Genomic DNA, 20,153 nt, shown 5'->3' with positions numbered 1-20,153 from the left:
TCTCTCTCTCTCTCTCTCTCTCTCTCTCTCTCTCTCTCTCTCTCTCTCATCTCTCTCTCCCTCCCTCTCTCTCTCTCTCTCTCTCTCTCTCTCTCTCTCTCTCTCTCTCTCTCTCTCTCTCTCTCTCTCTCTCTCTTTGGTATTTTTGGGTCACACCGGGCAGCGCTCCAGAGTTACGCCTGGCTCTGCGCTTAGAAATAGCTCCTGGGCCCAGAGAGATAGCACAGCGGCGTTTGCCTTGCAAGCAGCCGATCCAGGACCAAAGGTGGTTGGTTCGAATCCCGGTGTCCCATATGGACCCCCGTGCCTGCCAGGAGCTATTTTTGAGCAGACAGCCAGGAGTAATAACCCCTGAGCACCGCCGGGTGTGGCCCCAAAAAAACCAAAAAAAAAAAAAAAAAAAAAAAGAAAAAAGAAATAGCTCCTGGCATGGGAGACCATCTGGGATGCTGGAATTCAAAACACTGTCCATCCTGGATAGGCTGTGTGCAAGGCAAACGCCCTACTGTTGTGCTATCTCTCCGGCCCCCAACATGTACGTTTTAACATACATATAATATCAATAGATTTTTTTGCACCATACCTGGCTATGCCGAAAGGTTGTTTTTACTCTGTGTGCAGGGGTTATTCCCTAACTTATTCAGGGGACTATACTGAGGTACCAGGGGGTTAAACCTGGGTCAAATAAGTTGTCTTAAAAAAAACTTTCTATTTTGGGGGGAAGATTCACTAGATGCTGCTCAGGGGTTACTCTTGGCTTTTGCATTCAGAAAATCACTCCTAATGTACTCAGGGGCCCCTATGGGATGTCAAGGATCACACCCAGGTGGCTGTATGCAAGGCAAGCGGCTGACCCACTGTACTATCTCTCCAACCCCCAAGATGATTTCTTTTAAACAAAAGAAGATGTTGTCTAAACTGAGGAGTTCAGTTGCAAAAAATGATTGACCATGAACTTAGTTTAAAAAAACAAACAGGGTCTTGAGGCCGGAGTGGTGGCACAGGCGGTAAGGTATTTTGCTTTGCATATGCTAACCTAAGACAGACCTAGGTTCGATCCCCCAGCATCCCATATGGTCCCCCAAGCTAGGGGTGATTTCTGAGCGCATAGCCAGGAATAACACCTGAGCATCACTGGGTGTGACCCAACCCCCCAAAAAGGGAGTTTTGTTCTTTACTAAAACAATAGTATTTTTAATATTTAATATAAAATATTAATTTGAATGTGCTCATAAATCCCTTGAGGATGCTGTTGAAATGTAGAAGTTCTCGGAGCTGAGAGTTCAGGGAAATCACTTCTGGCTCAGAGGCCACTCTTGAGATCAGGAGGATTCTGACACAATGATGTTCTCCTCATTTCTTGGGTTGTGTGCCATTATTTATTTTTTAATATGAGCATACATTCAAAAAAGACAGTCACATTGAGTTTCATCTATTAGTACAGCAGAATCGCATTATGGGGGGAATAAACATGAGATCTATCCCTCGGTTCCAGTTCATCACTACTCACTCATCACTGCAAACCTATTCTGAGGACCTTGGGTCTTAATATCACAACCAGAATATTATCTTTCAGTATAATGCTTCTACTTTTCTAGGCAGAAAACACACACTTTTGGGACCCAAGTGACAGTACAGCAGGTAGGGTGTTTGCCTTGCAAGCAGTCGATCCGGGTTCAATCTCCGGCATCCCATATATGTTCCCCCTACCCCTGACCACAGCCAGGAATGACCCTTGAGCTCAGAGCCACGAATAACTCCTGAGCACCACCGGGTGTGGCACAAACCCCCCCCCCAAAAAAACAAAATCAAAAAACAAAAACACACTTTTATGCATGACACCACTTTAGTAGCAATATTGCAAACCACAGTGTCTAAAAGGGAAAAAAAGAAAGTGAGGAGGAGGAGCAGGATAAGGAGGAGGGGAAGAATAAGGAGGAGGAAGTGTGCTACAGAGGCAGGCAAGGGAGCAGGCAGGAGGGAGGGCAGGAGGAAAACTGGACACTTGTGGCAGGAAATGTGTACTGGGAAAGGGATGGGTGTTGAACATTATATGATGGAAACTCAATAATGAACAACTTTGTAATTGTGAAAAAGAACTCAAAATATTGTGAACAATGCTGTTTAAATACAGTAATCAAAAACAACCACATCACTTTCTCAGGGTGGTTATTATATCTTTGCCTAACAAATGTTAGATTTTTTTTTATCAGTTCATGTTTTGTATTGACAGGGGTCTTAAAAATGAGTCTAATATCTCTGAACACTATGGTATATCCAAAGTGTCTGGTTTCCTTGATATATAAAAAGTGCCTTGGAACCAAGGAGAAGGTTCGAGGGGCTGAAGCATGCCTGTACAGTCCTGACACAGCATGGTCCTCCAAACAATGCTTCAAGCACTGAGCTGGAGGGGTAGCCTTGAGTACTACAGGGTAGGGTGGGGTCATGTATAATTAGCTTTTTATAGAACAGTAAGATTTTTCTTCCTTTTATTTTTTTAATTTGTTTAGGCCGCACCCGGCAATGTTCCGGGGCTACTCCTGCCTCTGTACTTTGGATCACTCTTGGCAGTACTTGGGGAAGCATATAGAAGGCTGGGAATTGAATCATTCAAATCAAGAGCAGTACCCACTGTCCTATTGCTCTAGCACTAAAACAATAAGATGATTAGCAGCCACCTAATAGGGGGAAAAGGTTACAGTGATATAAATATAGACGATGATGTATTGTTTAAAAATTAAAAGATAACCTCACTCAGATGAAGAGAAATAAAAAAATGTAAAATATAATGAGGCCCTATTTGTTACTAGTCAATGTGGCAAAGGTAATGAAAAGGGCTGGAGAGATGGTACAATAGGGAAGGCAGTTGCTTGCATGTAACCAGCCCATTTGCACCATTGATTGTGGCCCCCAAACCACAAACAAACAAACAAACATAAAAAAGAAACAAAAGCAAATACATTAGTAATGTGAAGAGCAAACATACTCTCATCTATCGCTATGGCAATGCCAAGCTGTACAACCTTCTTAGCAAAGGCTTATTAATGACACCAATAAAGGTGTTATGAATGATACTGAAGTGTAGTAATAACATAACATTAAGTTTAAACAAAATTACACAAAAGATACATATATATCTCAGGGAATAAGAATAAGAGTGCAGGCAGAAAATAATGGTAAAATGATTACAAGGGTCAGAGAGATAATCCAGGGGTCAGAGAGCTAGTTCAAGGCTAAGTCTCTTGCTTTACATATGGCTGATCTGATTTGATCCCTGACACTCCATCTGGTTCTTTGAGCCTCATCAGGAGTGATCTTTGAGCACAGAGTCAGGAGTAAGCCCTGAGCAGTATTTAATACCTTCTCCCCGAAAAAAATCTCACAAACCAACAATAACAATACCTACTTCTAGATGGAAGGAAAGAAAGCAGGTGCTTCCACATCAGTTCTGGACACTAGCTGACATTTTCAAAATTGACAACAATCCTATAGGTAGAAAGGGCTCGAGGGATGACGGATGACAGCCTACCCAGGGACCTGAGTTAAATTTGAAGGTTTACACTCAACATGACTAGAAGCTAGTTGAGTCCTGGTCTGGACTGATTGGTGCTCCCAGGGCACATTGCTAAAGTGGCATGTGGACATATGTTAAAATGATGTGCTGGAAAGCTGTTGCATCACTGAGTTTGCAAACACTGACCACCGCTCCTGGGGAAAATCTAGGCTCAGGCTGGTGGAGTGCCACCGCTCACATTGTTCTCACCACTTGATCCTTACCTAGCCTAGTTTTCAATGTGTTCCTATTTAAAGACACTCCTGTACCCCAGGTTGCTGATTCATGTTGACCTCATAGCCCCAACACATGCCTCTATGGAAGGTTCCCAACAACTTTCTTGTGCCAGGGAATATTGGCAAGTATTGCAACACTCTGTGTTAAGGTCACTGGCACCCATTTCTAGGGGTACATACAGAACAATTCAGCAGGCACCTTCCCAGTTGAGCATGATAAAAGCCCTTTCTGGTCCCATTTTAGCCCCTCTCCTGTCACTGAGTGCCCTTCTTTGGGTCGACTTCGTGTCACATTTGCCACAGCTGTGGTGACACGAAGTCGACCCAAAGAGGGGCACTCAGTGACAGGAGAGGGGCTGAAATGGGACCAGAAAGGGCTTTTTATCATGCTCAACTGGGAAATGGGCAGAAGTACCACTGTACAGAGCCCAAGGTTGCCAACAGATTTTAGAGAACAGGAGAATTACGCTTAAATAGAATCCACAAATAATGAGGAATGACTAGAATTCCAAATAGAACTTTTAAAAATAGTAAATCACTTGGGGCCAGAGAAATAGCACTGCGGGCATTTGCCTTGCTCGTGGCCTACCTGGGTTTGATCCTCGGCATTCCATAGGGATTCCCTGAGCCTCGAAGGGGAGGAACTTCTGAGTGCAGAGCCAGCAGTAATCCGAGTAACACTGGGTGTGGCCCCAAAACTAAAATAATAGAAGCCACACGTGGAGATACTGGAACCTATGCAGTACTGGGGACTGAACTCAGGGCTCTGTGCTCCACCTCATGCCTTTTCTTTTAAGCTCTTAAAAAATAGGCTTTAAGGAAAATTCACGCTCAAGAGAAATGAGCCAAGCTCCGTGCTCTAGAGTTGAATTTCTTCACAGAATAAAGTTGAGAACACCTCAATATGTAGAAATATCTCCCTTAATATATTGAAAAAGAAAGCAAAGGGATTCGTCATTCACTGTATTTAATAGAGTCATCTTCAGTACACACACACACAATCCTTCATTTGTTGTCATCCAATTAGACTCAACCCATAATGAGGGAGTATCCCTCTTGCGCTAGAAATGAGGGGGTGTGGGGGATTATCTCAGATGAAGCAATTTCCAGTCCTCTTGGGCCTGTGAAGCTAGTTTGAAGCAATACCTAACACTAATCCAAGACAAACAACAGGATTGAATGTACCATCAAGGTTTAAGATCCGTGAGACTAATAAAAGTAGAAAGTTCTGGGAACCTAATCAAGGACAAAGTGCAACATTTTGGGAGTGGTTTAGAAAGCTTGATGGAAACAGTGTGACTGAAAAGAATAAAGAAATAAAATGATGCTGGAGTGGTGGGGCAGGGTGGCAAGAAGGTCCTGGTACCAGAGGCACAAGAGCACGGGTGCAGGACACAGGGGTATTAAGGTAATGTTGAATGCATTAGTGGCACGAAGCAAAGCACTATGTCCCCAACGTGATAGCAGAGGACTGGACAGCAACTGGGCATGGGAGAGAAAAGAGAAAGACAGAGAGAGAGTGAGAGAGAGAGACCCACCATCATGCTACTTCTGGCTGTCTTATTTATTTTTTGTGTCATTTTAGACCACACCTGGCAGCACTCAGTGTTTACTCCTGGCTCTGCACTCAGAAATCACTCCCGGGAGGCTCAGGGAACTATATGGGATGCTGGGGATTGAACCCAGGTCAGCTGTATGCAAGGCAAACACCCTACCCGTTGTGCTATCTGTTCATACCCCCTTCATGCTATTTCTGGAAGCATCTTGCTTCATTTCACCTGTCCATCACACACACCCTTCACCTTTTTATTTTTGGTTTGGGTCCACACCTGGCTGTGCTCAGAGCTTCCTCCTGGCTCTGTGCTCAGGGATCACTCCTGGCAGGCTCAGGGGACCAGATGTGGTGCTGGGGATTGAATCTGGGAAGACCTTCTGAAAATCAAGTGTATTACCTGCTGTTACTATTGTTACAGTTCCATCATCTTTCATCTCCTTAACCAGATTTCACACCTAAAGAAAACAGGACTCACACCTCATTCCTTTTTAGTGTTACTCCCTCTGACTTCTGCCCACATTCCTCCCACAACACACACACACACACACACACACACACACACACACAAAGGCCACCCTATACCAATGCTGCCTGTTGCCGGCTTTCAATAAATAGTTATTTAATCACTAAAATTACGAACACCCTTTTAAACCCCTGCTGTTCGCTTGTTTTCAGAAACAGATAACTAACTTTTTAAACTAGAAAGTAACTGATTCTCTATTTTCCCAGATACCTGTGTATGACAATGGGAACCTTTCAGAGTGTCACACTATATATTATATTACACTTTTTTCACCTAAAACTGAAAAAAGGTTGAATGGAATCTCTGTAAAGTTTACAGTTAACATTACTAAATGTTTGTGTATGGTCTTGAGCTCCTTATTATTGGTCTATTTCAGACCCTTGATTAAAAAAATAGAATCAAGTTTAAATACTCATAGTGTACTTTTAAAAATGAATTTTAATTGAATCACCACCGTGAGACACATATTTACAAAGTTGTTCATGACTGAGTTTCAGTCATACAATGTCCAACACCTTTCCCTTCACCACTGCACATTTCCCGCCACCAATGTCCCCAGTTTCTCTCTTGTCACTCTCTCTGCCTGTCTCTACAGCAGATATTTTTCTTCTCTTTTCCTTTTTCTTTTAGACATTGTAGTTTGAATATTGCTACTAAAGGGATGCCATGCATATAATTTTCCCTCCTGTATGCACCCAGTTCTTGTCCAAAGAGATCATTTCCAACTCTTATTGTCCAGTGGTCCCTTCTCTGCCCAAACTGTAGTCTCCTGTTCTTTGTGACGAACTTTCTACCACGGACCAGCACTCCTGGCCCTCATCTCTATTGTCTTCAGGTATTATTGCCATAGTACTTTTTTTATAGATCTCAGAAAACTTATAGTATTCTTAAAATAATCTCTTGGGATTTACAATAATAGACAATGTATAGTTATATATTTTTGAACATTCTTAAAGATACACAAAGATCTCTATACAAAATTATTTAAATCACATCTTAAATAGTTTCTTTGATATCCAAAAGATTATTTAAATTATATATAAATATTTTAAAAAGCAAAGTTTTAGTATTCAATAACTGCTCAAATAGGAATGTCTCCAGTGGGACAAATTCAAAGAATATTGAAAATGGTAAACTCTGAAATCTGAGTCTATTTTATGCAAAAAAAAAGACACTACAATTCTCTAGTTGCCAACCTATAGTTAAGAACTTATAAATACATTTTGTTGGTTATTCATTGCTTTTAAACTTGAGTTTTCTTTTAATGGGAATGTTGCACTGGTGATGGGGGGTGTTCTTTACATGACTGAAACTCAAACACAATCATGTATATAATCAAGGTGTTTAAATAAAAAAATGATCATTAAAAAAAAAGAAAAAAAGAGAAAGGTGCCCAAGAACACAGCCTAAAATGTCCTTGGCCTATCATCAACTGAAAAAAAAATTAGGAATGTCTCCAGTGGGACAAATTCAAAGAATATTGAAAATGGTAAACTCTGAAATCTGAGTCTATTTTATGCAAAAAAAAAGACACTACAATTCTCTAGTTGCCAACCTATAGTTAAGAACTTATAAATACATTTTGTTGGTTATTCATTGCTTTTAAACTTGAGTTTTCTTTTAGAAGCAATCACTACATTTAGTAACACAGTAAATTGTACAACATTTATTTTGTAGTTAAATTCTTGGGTTTACCGTTTCAAATCCTCGATGTGGGTGATCAGGAAATCCAGCTGGTTTGCCACCTTTAAACTCATCCAAGAGTAGAAATGGATCCAGGATTTTTAACTGCAGTAAAAATAAAATCCAGCTGATTAGACAGGCCTGTAAGCTATATAACAGATTTCAATGAGAAAACTGCCAATACAGTAGCCAATGAGCAACATCTTACAATGAAAACTGTGTATGGGAAAGAATGTCTACATACAGATGCAGGCTCTGTTAGAATTGCCATTTTCTGAGCTTAGGAAGTGGACAGACATCTGATGACATTTGATGTCCAAAGATTGTAGTGCTCTTTCAAGCACAAAGAAGACACTCTCTGGGGGCCGGAGTGGTGCTGCAGCAGTAGGGCGTTTGCCTTGAATTCAGCTGACCTAGGACAAACCTCAGTTCGACCTCCCGGCATCCCATATGGTCCCCTAAGTCAGAATCGATTTTTGAGAGCATAGCCAGGAGAAACCCCTGAGTGTCACCGGGTGTGGCCCAAAAATCAGAGGAGGAGGAGGCAGAGGAGGAGAAGGAGGAGAAGGAGGAGGAGGAGAAGTAGAAGGAGGAGAAGGAGAAGGAGAAGGAGGAGGAGAAGGAGGAGAAGAAGAAGGAGGAGAATGAGGAGGAGGAGGAGGAGGAGGAGGAGAAGGAGAAGGAGAAGGAGAAGGAGGAGGAGAAGGAGAAGGAGGAGAAGGAGAAGGAGGAGAAGGAGAAGGAGGAAAAGGAGGAGGAGAAGGAGGAGGAGAAGGAGAAGGAGGAGAAGAAGAAAAGAAGATTATGATGAAGATGCTTTCCTGCAATCTGAACAGATTTATAACACAAGTGGGTGAAGAGTAGACCAGAAAGTCAGTCATTGTCCAGTAATGATAAAGATGCTGGAGGCAGATAACACATCTGAGAAAGATGAGAGCAGGGATGGTCCTACCAGGAAGATGGCACGTGAAATGTAGTTAATCAAGCAGGAAGAAGATATACAACACTAGGTCTAGTAAAAGAACAGAGAAATTGCAAGGCAAGCATGAACAATGGCAAAGAAATGGATCCACTAGCATAGAAGATGCACGTGAAATGATGAAGAGAGTTGGGCTGAAGATAGATGCTACATCTTAAGAAACTGGGTTTTCGGGCCCGGAGAGATAGCACAGCGGCGTTTGCCTTGCAAGCAGCCGATCCAGTACCAAAGGTGGTTGGTTCGAATCCCGGTGTCCCATATGGTCCCCCGTACCTGCCAGGAGCTATTTCTGAGCAGACAGCCAGGAGTAACCCCTAAGCACCACCGGGTGTGGCCCAAAAACCAAAAAAAAAAAAAAAAAGAAAGAAACTGGGTTTTCTATGGAAAGTGATGAGCTTTCATCAAAGGGTGAGAATATGCAAGATCATCCTCTCATGCCTATAAAAGGTGGTTTGATGAAAAAGGTGGAAGACAAAGACTAAGTAGCAAGTTATTCCCACAGCCCAGGCAATAATAAAGGCAATGGCAGTAGAGATGGAGGATGGGAAAAAAAAAAGAAAAAGGATTGTGTGGTCTCCAGATGTCTTGCCAGGGTAGGATGGTAGGATAGCAGAGCCATCCAGAACACAGAGAATGGATGTCACAGAAGTAACCATGAAATAGCTTTGTGGTGGCTTCATTTCCGGTTATACTGAGTTTGAGGTATTTGCATAGATGTTAGTGGTATCAATAGACTGTGGATTTTGCTGTCCAGTAGTCTGTGCAGAAGCCAGAAGGCAAATGAATATGAATCTCTGAGCTCACAAGAAAGGCAGAAACATGCCATCAGCATATTTTCATAGTTTCTTGGTTCTACTTGACCCACATTTGTTAGTCTATGTAAATTTTAGAAAATAAAATCTTCTATGAATCAAATGTTGGCATCTTTCATTGGAGTTCCTTGGTATCTATGCATCAACTTGGGAATAACTGAACATGAGGTTTTGCTATACCTAAACACAATAATTTCCATGTATTCTGGTTTTGTTAAAAAATGTCTTTCAATAAGGGCTTTAAGTTTATCCATTAAAATTTTTGCAGATGTTTTAAGCGTGTTTCTTAAAACATATATATGATCCTACTCCCATATACTATTATTCCAGCCCAATTACATGTATTTAGTTCTTATCTTCTAGAAACGAAAACTGAATTTTGGTTTTCTGGATCATCCCCAGCAGGCTTATTCCTGGCTTTATGCTCAGGGGTCACTCCCATGGAATGCCAGGGATGGAACTAGGATCAGCCATGTGCAAGGCTACTCACTATACTATCTATGTGACCCCAAACTGAAATCTTTGAAAAGGAAATGAGAAGAAACAAAAATATGTAAGGATGGGGGTCAGAGGCCAAGTGGTCTCAGGTGCACTGGTAGTGTTAAAAAAGGACAGCACCAAATATCCAATTCAAAGGCAACATCAATGGAATCAAGAGGCCCAAACTTGAACAACCTAAACTTAAAGTGGGCGTTATACTAGAAGGCTGGGGGGCCTGCTCAAAATGGGTGGTATGGGATGAATCTAGGGAATATTGGTTCAGGGAGGTGGGCACTGGTGGTGAAATTGATCCTGATTCACTGTATGCTTGAAACCCAACTATAAAGGACTTCGTAAATCACAATGGTTTCAATAAAATTAAAATTAAAAAGGGAAATAAAGTGATTCCATTCAAACGACTCTATGGTGGGAACAGATGAAACAAGATTGTCCATCACTGTGGGTGTTGGGTACATGTAAATTTACTATACCATTTTCTCGACCTTTCTGTTTAAAATTTTTCATCATTAAAAAAAGAAATACATACACAATGGAATATTATGCAGCTGACAGGAGAGATGAAGTCATGAAATTTTCCTATACATGGATGTACACGGAATCTATTATGCTGAGTGAAATAAGTCAGAGAGAGAGAGAGAGAAAAATGCAGAATGGTCTCACTCATCTATGGGTTTTAAGAAAAATGAAAAACATTCTTGCAATAATAATTTTCAGACACAAAAGAGAAAAGAGCTGGAAGTTTCAGCTCACCTCAGGAAGCTCACCACAAACAGGGATGAGTTTAGTTAGAGAAATAACTACATTTTGAACTGTCCTAATAATGAGAATGTATGAGGAAAATGGAAAGCCTGTCTAAAGTACAGGCGGGGGTCAGGTGGGGAGGAGGGAGATTTGGGACATTGGTGATGGGAATGTTGCACTGGTGATGGGTGGTGTTCTTTACATGACTGAAACCCAAACACAATCATGTATGTAATCAAGGTGTTTAAATTTAAAAAAAAAAGTTCTCATCTGCTCTGGGCTGGTACACAATCCACCTGGAGGTAAAAAAGAAAAAAAAATAAATACAGCAATGCCAAGGAAGTTCACATCCATCCAGGAGTGGCTGGTGGAAGGGGGAAGGGTCAGTGGGTAAAGGGGAAAATGCGGATGAGCAGCAGCTTTTAATCAGGTGCATTGCAGGCTTTAATTGCGGGTTCGAGCCAGCAACTTTCCATCGCCTCAGCCTTACAGCTAAGTCCTTGCCTTCATCTTTTCTCCCTTAAGATTTGCGGTGCTGGGGAACAGGTCACTCAGGACCACAAATACCAAACACTGTGCTAAATTTTATGCTAAAAAACAGAAGCTTTGGGCTCTCAAGTATGAGACGTTTTTCCAAAAAGAAAGGTTTTGTGCAAGAAGTTTGTGAAGTGCCTGTGTTGAAGATAGTTGCTTCTGTCCTCTGCTGACTGGGTCATTCAGGTGAAGATCAATAGATCAATAGTTTTTTGCTAAAAAACAAAAACCCTCTGGTAGGGGGCCAGAAAGGTAGTACAATGGGTAGGGCACTTGCCTTCCATGCAGTGGGCCCAGGCTTAATCCCCAGCACCCCATAGTGTTCCCAGAGCAGTAATGATCCCTGAAGGCAGGCAGGAGTAACCCCTAAACACTGTCACATGTGACCCCCAAAACAAAATAAATAAATAAATAAATAGGGATTTAAACAAATTCTGGTAACTTAGAGTTGAAGAATTAATACAGGGGTTTTCAGGGACTAGCCTTGCATGCTGCTGACCTTGGTTTGATCCCTAATATCACATATGGTCCCCTGAGCACTTCCAGGGGTGATCCCTGCCAGGGGTGATCCCTAAGCAACATTCAGTGTGAGCTCCTCAAAAAAAAAATAAATAAAATAATACTAGCAGTGATAATAAATAAAATCCTGCTAACTCTTTAGGTGATCAAAAGGAGGGTTATCCAGGGGCCGGAGCTGTGGTGCAGCGGTGGTAGGGTGTTTGCCTTGCACACGGCTGACCTAGGATGCATCCTAGGTTCGATCCTAGTTCAATCTCCTGGCATCCAAGCCAGGAGCGATTTCTGAGTGCAGAGCCAGGAGTAACCGCTGAGCGTCACCAGAAGTTCATCCCCCAAACAGGAGAGTTATCTGAAAGGATACTCACAACAGTATGACCATCCAGTGAAACACAATACAGGGATCTCAATGATGTTACTGATGATCTTACAATAGTATCTAAAGTACTTATGTGACTACATAAAAATGAATACAGGAATAGCATTGATTACTCTGTCAAATCCATATGATGCAAAGTATTAAATTACAGGGGAACAAAAGAGCCATCTTGCCATCTTTGTCTTAACAGAAAAACCTGGGAGGTGGCCTTTGGGATGTTTCCAGAAGTCTGAATTTCTGTCAGGGTACGGGTACCTCTAGGAGATGGCAGTGCCGTGGACTTAGCTGAATGTGTCATCAACCCTTTATGCCACTGTGGACTGAGTGCCATGGGTATAGCATGGGGTGGCCGCAAGCTTAGATTGGAAAAGAATTTCACCTTTTTCTTTCCACTAACTTCTAACTGAATTATTTTCTCCTCCCAGATTTTGAGGGATGTAAACTGAACCCCACAGAGAAGTGATCGTTGGTCTGGAATGTCCCAGACATCTCTGGGTATGCCCAGATCCCCCGTCCCCTGGCAGAATGAAACACAGCTCTTCTCTCACAGATGAGCCAAGTCAAAGCATCAAGCAAACTAGTTGAGCCTTATACTTCATACCAGGAGAAATCAAAGTCTTTATTTCTTAAAAAACAAAAACGATTTTTTTGTTTTCTGGGCCACTTCTGGTTGTGCTCAGGGCTTATTCCTGGCTCTGCATTCAGGGATCACTCCAGGCCAGGCTTAAGAGACCCTATAGGGGTGCCATGGATTGAACCCAGGTTGGGCACTTTCAAGGCACATGCTCTACCTGCTGTACTACCTCTCTAGCCCCTAATATCTTTTAAAAACAAGAGTTAGTGGTGCTGTGTGAGGGCAGTATTCAAGGGTTTTGGTCTAGGACTGAACTCAGGGTCGTACATATATTCTACCACTTGAGTCCTAGAGAACTTGTTCCTTTAAATAACTATTGTTAGTCAAAGTAGCTTACAATACTGTTAACACTGATGGTCATAATGTACCTCACGTTACTGTATATCACTACCAACAAAGTGTTCCAGACCCTTCACCATTGTCCCTTGAAGCAATTTTCTTGTCTGCCATAGAGGCAGGCAGGGGAGAGGGCAGGAAAGAAACTGGGAACACTGGTGGTGAGAAATGTGCACTGGTAAAAGGTGTTGGACATTGTATTATATGACTAAAACTCAATCATGAACAACTTTGTAACTGTGTATCTCACAGTGATTTAATTAAAGAATTTATTTATATAAAATATAAAGTAATTTTCTTATCACAGGCAACCTAAATCCACATGTACCTCACAGCTGTAAAATGAACATTGTCACCGAGTTTTATTATTTCGTGTCAAATGACAGGTTTCTGCTAACCATCTTTGAATCTAAAATACATTTTATATATTCACTATGATATGAAAGGCTCATGGCTTGACCTTTATTTTAATGTCTTTGCAGATTATATTTAATCCCAATTTTAAAATGATTATCCTAGGAAGGAATCGATAGATATCAGATCACTGGAGGGAATCACCTGAAAACAATCTGATAAGAAGGCCTTGCAGGGACTAGAGAGAGAGTACAGGTGTAAAGGAGAATGCTGCATGCAGCAAATCCTGGTTTGAATTCTCGTACCACATTGTCCCCACCTCCCCAAGTATCAGCTGGTATAGGCCTGGAAGCCCCAGATCACTGCTAGGTATGGCGCTGGTGGCTCCCAAGCATCACTGAGCTGAAGCAGCACCTTCATGGGTCATTGTATTAATCAAGTCATTAGCTGGCTGAGACCTCTGGGCAGGCTCCCAGGCCTCCTGAGACCTACTTGAGAAATTCCAAACATGTTTTGTTAAGAAGCCCTGACAGCTGTGTCTTTAGTGAATGGGATCATTCAGGGATTAACTACCCTCAGCATCCACTATGGGTGGGTATCAGACTTCTTTCTAATTATTCTAGAGTGATGTAGCTTAGTAGAATCTGACACCCATCCATCTGCTTCTCCCTGACTTCTACGGTGCCTTTAGCTGTTATAATAAATGCCATCTGTGTGAATCCTGTGGAATACAATGCTTACTGGCCTCAAAAGACATTTCTAGGTGAAGAGGAAGTGAATGGTGGAAAGAGATCAAGGATTTGAGTAGATTTTAAGAAGAGAGTTGGGGCTGGGAAGGTGGTGCTAGAGGTAAGGTGTCTGCCTTGCAAGCGCTAGCCAAGGAAGAACCTCGGTTCGATCCCCCGGCATCCCATATGATCCCCCCCAAGCCAGGAGCAATTTTTGAGCGCATATCCAAGAGTAACCCCTGAGCATCAAACGGGTATGGCCACCCCCCCTAAAAAGAAGAGAGTCAACTCAGCTTCACTTTTTCCAAAAGAATCCATTTCCCTAATATATGTCTTCCATTATCCAAAAAATACTTCTTGGGAGAAGGTATCATCACAGGTCCTCGGGGACCAATCAAAAGGACAAGAGAACATGCCTGCGAGAACAGGGATTATCAGGAAGATAGAAAGCAGTGTTGGCAAGACCATGAGCAGAGCAGAGCCTTGGTGTGCTTGTGGTAGGAATGACAACCAAGGCAGTCTCCCTGGAGAAACCTGGAGCCTCCTCTGAAGATGAATTCATGCTAGAGGAAACTGTGATATTGCGTAATTGAAAGCTGCTAAAGGAGCAAATCTCCAAAGTTCTCATCTCAAGACAAAAAAAAATCAGGGGGCAGGTGAGGTGGCGCTAGAGGTAAGGTGTCTGCCTTGCAAGCGCTAGCCAAGGAAGGACCGTGGTTCGAACCCCTGGTGTCCCATATGGTCCCCCCAAGCCAGGGTCAATTTCTGAGCGCTTAGCCAGGAGTAACCCATGAGCATCAAATGGGCCAAAAAATCATAATTATGTATGGTGATAAGTGTTACCTAGATTGAGTGGAATCACTTTGCAATGTTTACAACTATGGAACCATCACGGTGTACACCAGAAACTCTGATGTTCCAGATGTCAAGTATACCAAATGCATGCATAGAATGTATATTTGGAATGTGGCATGGGGCAGGGTGCAGGACTCATTGGATAAGGCCATGCTTAAGACCTCTGTGTGCCTGTTGTTCCTCTTTGCCAGTGCCATGTGTTCTGAGCATGTCTACTAACCCAACCCTGGCTTTCTCTGACAGACAGTCCCCACTGACACAAGCCCGCAGTGTTGGCTCTCGGTGATCTCTAGGAACTCAGGCACTAGTAGTGGGTGACCCTCTCAACTCAGGGCAGAGACTTGACCCCAGATCTTACCCATCATATCCAATCATATTTTCTTTCCTGGGGATATGGAATTAGGACTCCAAGTCACTCCCTGGTGCTCCGAACTGAGCATGTATGTCAAGTTTGGGGCCTAAGGTGGGCATGTTTGGTGTGGGGCATGCTCAGACTCAAAGGGCATAGCTGATATGCTCAGCATAGCTGGACCTTTTACCCAAAAGCTCTGTGCCTACACTGCAGAAATCCCATATGCTACGGCTACTCTGGGCAAGCTTAGTTGCTAAGTTGACTGTTGGTCACACACACACATTCCCAGGGCAGCTCAACATCATGCTGAGCCCTCTTTTCAAGGTAACCCTAACTGACCCTCTGTCCCTTCCCTCCAAATGCACAAATCTAGGGGCTGGGGATATGATGTGGTAGTATACCACCTGCCTGGCAGAAGAGTTCTACACATGGCATGGTGTAGTACAAATGCTGAGTTTTACATGCTGAGTACAACCCAGAGAGCACTTTAGGAAGGATGTTCAGGACCACAAGAGCACGATGCCCAGCACTCCAATTCCAAGGGTGTGACTCCGGGCCATTGCACCAAGAAACCAAAACCAAGAAAGGGAAGAGAAAGGCTGAGGGAGCCTGAAATTGCCACAGAGCCAATGTACCTCAGGTCGGCCAATGCTTCTGCGGACACGAGCTCCAACTCCTTCGGACTGCTCTCGGCTGAGCACTGAGAAAGCAACCTTCTTGGGGGATGCCATGTCAAAGGCCCAGACTAGAAGGTTTTGCTGCAGAACTGTAGAGGGTCAAGAGATGAAAAAAACAGAAATCATGAGCCAGAGAATACCCCAGGACTGCACAAATAAAGATATTCACTTTGGACTTGTGCAAAATAGGAGCATCTGTCCTGTATGGGCTGAAAACAACAATGATGGTGGCGGTGCAGGCAGTCTCACTACTTCCCAGCAGCTGCCTCTTTAGAAATTTAATCCCACACAGTCCTATAGCTACTTGAGTGGGTTTAGCAATACCAGTTTTATTCATTTACATCACCTGTTTGAAATCTCCTGGCCTTACCGACACTGCCCCATTGGGGATATGGTACCAACTAGGTTAGGACTGATTTGTAGGGCAACTGATATAGAGAACATGAAGAAAAGCTCAGAGCTTTTGTGATCTTCATCAGCACACGCTGAAGCTCTTGACAGTACAAGTGATTCTGGAATCATCTAAGACCAGTGAGATTGAAAGCCAACTTGCCCAGGAAAGACATCTATGGGCTTTCTCATGAAGTCTTGTAAGGAGCAATGGATGTTCATGGAGTCAGTATTTCAGAGCTGAGCAAGTGCCCAGATTTATTGTTCTCAAATGTCTCCTTGGAGACAGAGCGAGAGCTCAGAGAACTGAAAACATGCTTTGCATGTAGGAGAACCGGGCTCCATCTCTAGTACCACATGGTCACACTGCAAAATACCCTAAGTACTAAGCTAGGAGTTGCCTTTGAACACTGCCAGGTAAGGCCAAACACATCTCCTCCAAGAGTTTTCAAGTTCTACCCAGTGGAATATCATAGAACCTGTAGAGTTGATCCCTTTCCACTTAAAATGCTGCTGACATTATGCCATCCTTAAATGCTATTACTATCTCCCCATTCCTAAATGCTGTTGCCATTCCCCCATCCCTAATGCTCTTGACCTCCCCCATCCCTAAATACTGTTGACCTCTACCCATCCATAATAGTCTTCTGCAAGGGAAACTCGTATTACCTTCTTTCAAAGATTCTTACTCAAACCAAGGGATGCTTTTAGCAAGCAACAGAAACTTTGCAACCAGATGGCCACGGTTTGCATCTTGCTTGGCCTCACCCACATGCTAGTTTGAGTATCTGAGGCCAATTGCTAAGCCTCACTGTACCTCCATTTCCCCCATGTGTTAAGTAGGGGGCAAGTAAGGCTGCCGGTGAAAGAAAGGGTGTGGTCCATCCTCTAAAATGTTAGCGACCTGTCAGTCACAACCCTTTTCTGGCAACGCTCTCCCATTCCACAAGGACTATCCTAAACTGTGCCCCCCACAATTGAGGGCCCCGTGAGCCCGCAATCAAGAAATGATCGGATTCCTTTCTGGGCTAGTTCTGGATCCTTCCAGACTCCCACATTCGATGCACATAAACAAGTGTTTTTGCCGAAAGAAAGACAAGTTTCTTCCAGGTTCATCACTTTCAGGCAGTCTTTTGGAGCATCTCTAGTCCCTCCCTCAGAGAGGAGAATCCCTGGCCGACTGGAAAAGGAGGGGTGCCTCCTCCCAGCCCCCTACTCCAGCTGGGTGTCTGGGTACTCACGTGGTCGTGTGCTGTCAAGTGACTTTGGAGCTTCACTGCCTTGGAGGGAAAGGGGGGCCACAGAAAAACAGGCGCGGGGAGGCGGGGTGCAAGGAGGTGTTCAGGGCGTACGGAGGCGGGGCGCACAAAGGAGGGGCGGCGCGGGGGTGCTGGGAGGCGAGGCGCTGGCAGGCGGTACCAAGAGCGGAAAGGCGGGGTGCAGGGATGGAGGCAGGCCGCGGGGTGGCAGGCGGAGCTCTGGAAGGGCTTGTGGGGAGGAACCACGGCTTGTGCAGCTTCATAGTGACTCAGCGCTTCGCGCCCTGTGGCCGCCAGCGGGGATCCTGGAGTCTGTAGGTCTCAGGGTGGCCCTAAGAGGACCTAAGGCTTTTCTTCACGCCGGATCCCCCCCACACCCCTATTCTCACCCAGTCCAGCTCACCCCCTGACCCCACCCCACCCCCAGCAGTATTTTGACCTCTGACCCCGTGCGTTTTGGAGGACGCTGGGCCCCAGGATTGGTAGGGGTGCTGGGCAGGCGCGTCCCAGCTGGGTCCCACATGCCAGGACATTCTGTAGCTGTTTCCTTGCATCCTGGCACGGGTTTGAATCCGGCCTCCACCCTTGGGTAGGTCACCTGCATGGCCGCAGGTCTGTTCACTTTGCCTCTCCACTGTCAAATGAGACCGCTGATAACAATACTATCAACTTCTTTTATTTGGGGCCACGTCCAGCAATACCCAAGGCTTACTCCTGGCTCTGACTTTAGGATCATTCCTGGCAAACTCGGGGATCATGTGGGATGCTGGGGATCCGACCCGGGTGGGCTGCGTGCAAAGCAAACGCCTTCCCCCACTGTGCTGTCGCTCTAGCCCAAGTATATACTTCTCAGCCTCTTAGCAGAGCTCTGTGATGAGAATCCAGGGACTAATACTCCTCAGCAGTAACAACACTTGTTACATACATTGCCTGCAGTTGCCGCATCTGATCGGAGGGCAAACCTTAGGGTTTTCCAGTGAGGGGCCTCTGCCAGTTTTTTTTTTTTTTTTTTTTACCGAGTTAAAGTCTTTCTGTTGTGTAGTTGCAGAAAGCTCCTTGATTAGTTGTTAAAAAGGAAAGCCAGCATTGCCTCTCAAACAGCGAAGGGTAAAGGAACAAATGGTAAATATATGTATACCTTGGTGGGCCTGAGCTGCTCCTAGAAACTATCCTATCTGCTTTAGTAGCAACAGAAGAGCTACCCGCTTGTAAATAATGGGTGGCTGGAGTTTGAGAAAACTTGAGTCATGGACACTGAAGTTTGAATCGCATATAATTTATACTTGTCACAAAACATGCACCAACATCTTAAAGATGTAGAACCCCGACCTAACCATGGTCTGTGAAAATTAGATCATGGACTAAATTTGATTATAGGCCCAGTTTGCGGACTTTTGCTCGAAACAGGCTAGAAGGGGGGCAGCAACTTTTCCCTGGGTACTTAATGGATTATGGAGATGAACACAACCCTCCCCATCCTGCTCAGTTCAAAGCTCAATGCATTAATGTACATCAGCGTTAAAAGGGCTCTGAAATAACAGAATATTGTTACTTGTCACCATCAGCTCTCCCCAAATCCGGCACTTTAAGGGCCTTGATAAATGCATTTTAGCAAAACAAAAAGCTCAGCCCGTGGCCTAGATTGAAATGCCAGCTCCTCTCACTCTTCCAGCTGGAAATCCTGAGGATTCTGTTCTTCATACCCCTTGCTAGATCCAGCCCTTCTCATTAGGCTGCTGCAGTGATTGTGAGAGCTAACCAACTTTTCCTGCCTTCTGGTTTGCCAGGAGCCAATGAGATAACTGCCTAAAACCTTCAATACCTTCCAGAGAAAATTCTATGGCATCCTTAACCTGTCTTCATCCTCAACATGCTGCCACTTGCTCAAGGACACACGCGTGCACACACCCCTTTCTCATAATCATGCTGAATTTTATAAGGATGTTGGTTCGCAAGGCCTTTGCTTGGAATTTTCCACTCAAGGTTCTCTTTGGGAAATGTTTCCCATGTGTCTCTTCAAGTCTGGGTGGGGTATTAGATGTGGCAATACCCACGCCAACATATTGCTGCCCAGTATCATTGTTTATTATTTTCTGGAAGAGTCTGTTTTCTTGAGATGATTCCCAACAGGATCTCCCATGCCATTGGCTTTCTTTGCTCTGTCACTTTGCCACTTCTCTTCACAAGTTGGGTTTACTTCTCTTCTTCTCAAATCTAGGCAGGGTTTGCGGCAGCCTGGACCAATGCAATTCAGTGGAAGTGATATTGTGCCAACTCTGGGCGTGGCTCTGAAATGCCCAGGCAGCTTCTGCTTCCTGCCTCTTGGAAGCAAGTCAGCAGTGCCCCTGAGATCACCATTCCAGGAGCAGCCCTTTGGTGCAGGAAAAAGAAGCGTGATTGGGGCTGGAGAGATAGCACAGTGGTGAGGCGTTTGTCTTGCATGTGGCCGACCTGGGAGGGACCCAGTTTGATTCCCAGCATCCCATGTGGGGCCCCGGTCTGCCAGGGGCGATTTCTGAGTGTAGAGCAGTGGTTCTCAAATAGTGGGGCGTGCCC

At 44.1% G+C, this 20,153-nt stretch overlaps 1 protein-coding gene across 1 annotated transcript in view; it reads right to left on the bottom strand.

Moving 5' to 3' along the window:
* PIR (pirin) overlaps positions 1-17,732 on the bottom strand; it is a 96,253-nt gene extending 78,521 nt beyond the window's left edge. The window contains exons 1-3 of the mRNA XM_049766810.1: positions 17,580-17,732; positions 15,907-16,037; positions 7,563-7,655 (exon numbers count right to left, since the gene is read on the bottom strand). Coding sequence (XP_049622767.1) covers positions 7,563-7,655; positions 15,907-16,002 — 189 coding nt within the window. The 5' untranslated portion in view covers positions 16,003-16,037; positions 17,580-17,732. The remainder of the gene's footprint in view (positions 1-7,562; positions 7,656-15,906; positions 16,038-17,579) is intronic.
* Positions 17,733-20,153: the final 2,421 nt, after the last annotated feature.

This window comes from Suncus etruscus, chromosome X (assembly GCF_024139225.1).
Source record: "Suncus etruscus isolate mSunEtr1 chromosome X, mSunEtr1.pri.cur, whole genome shotgun sequence".
Taxonomy (NCBI): Eukaryota; Metazoa; Chordata; class Mammalia; order Eulipotyphla; family Soricidae; genus Suncus; species Suncus etruscus.
Note: the sequence above shows the minus strand (reverse complement) of the source record. Positions and strands in the feature narration are given on the sequence as shown.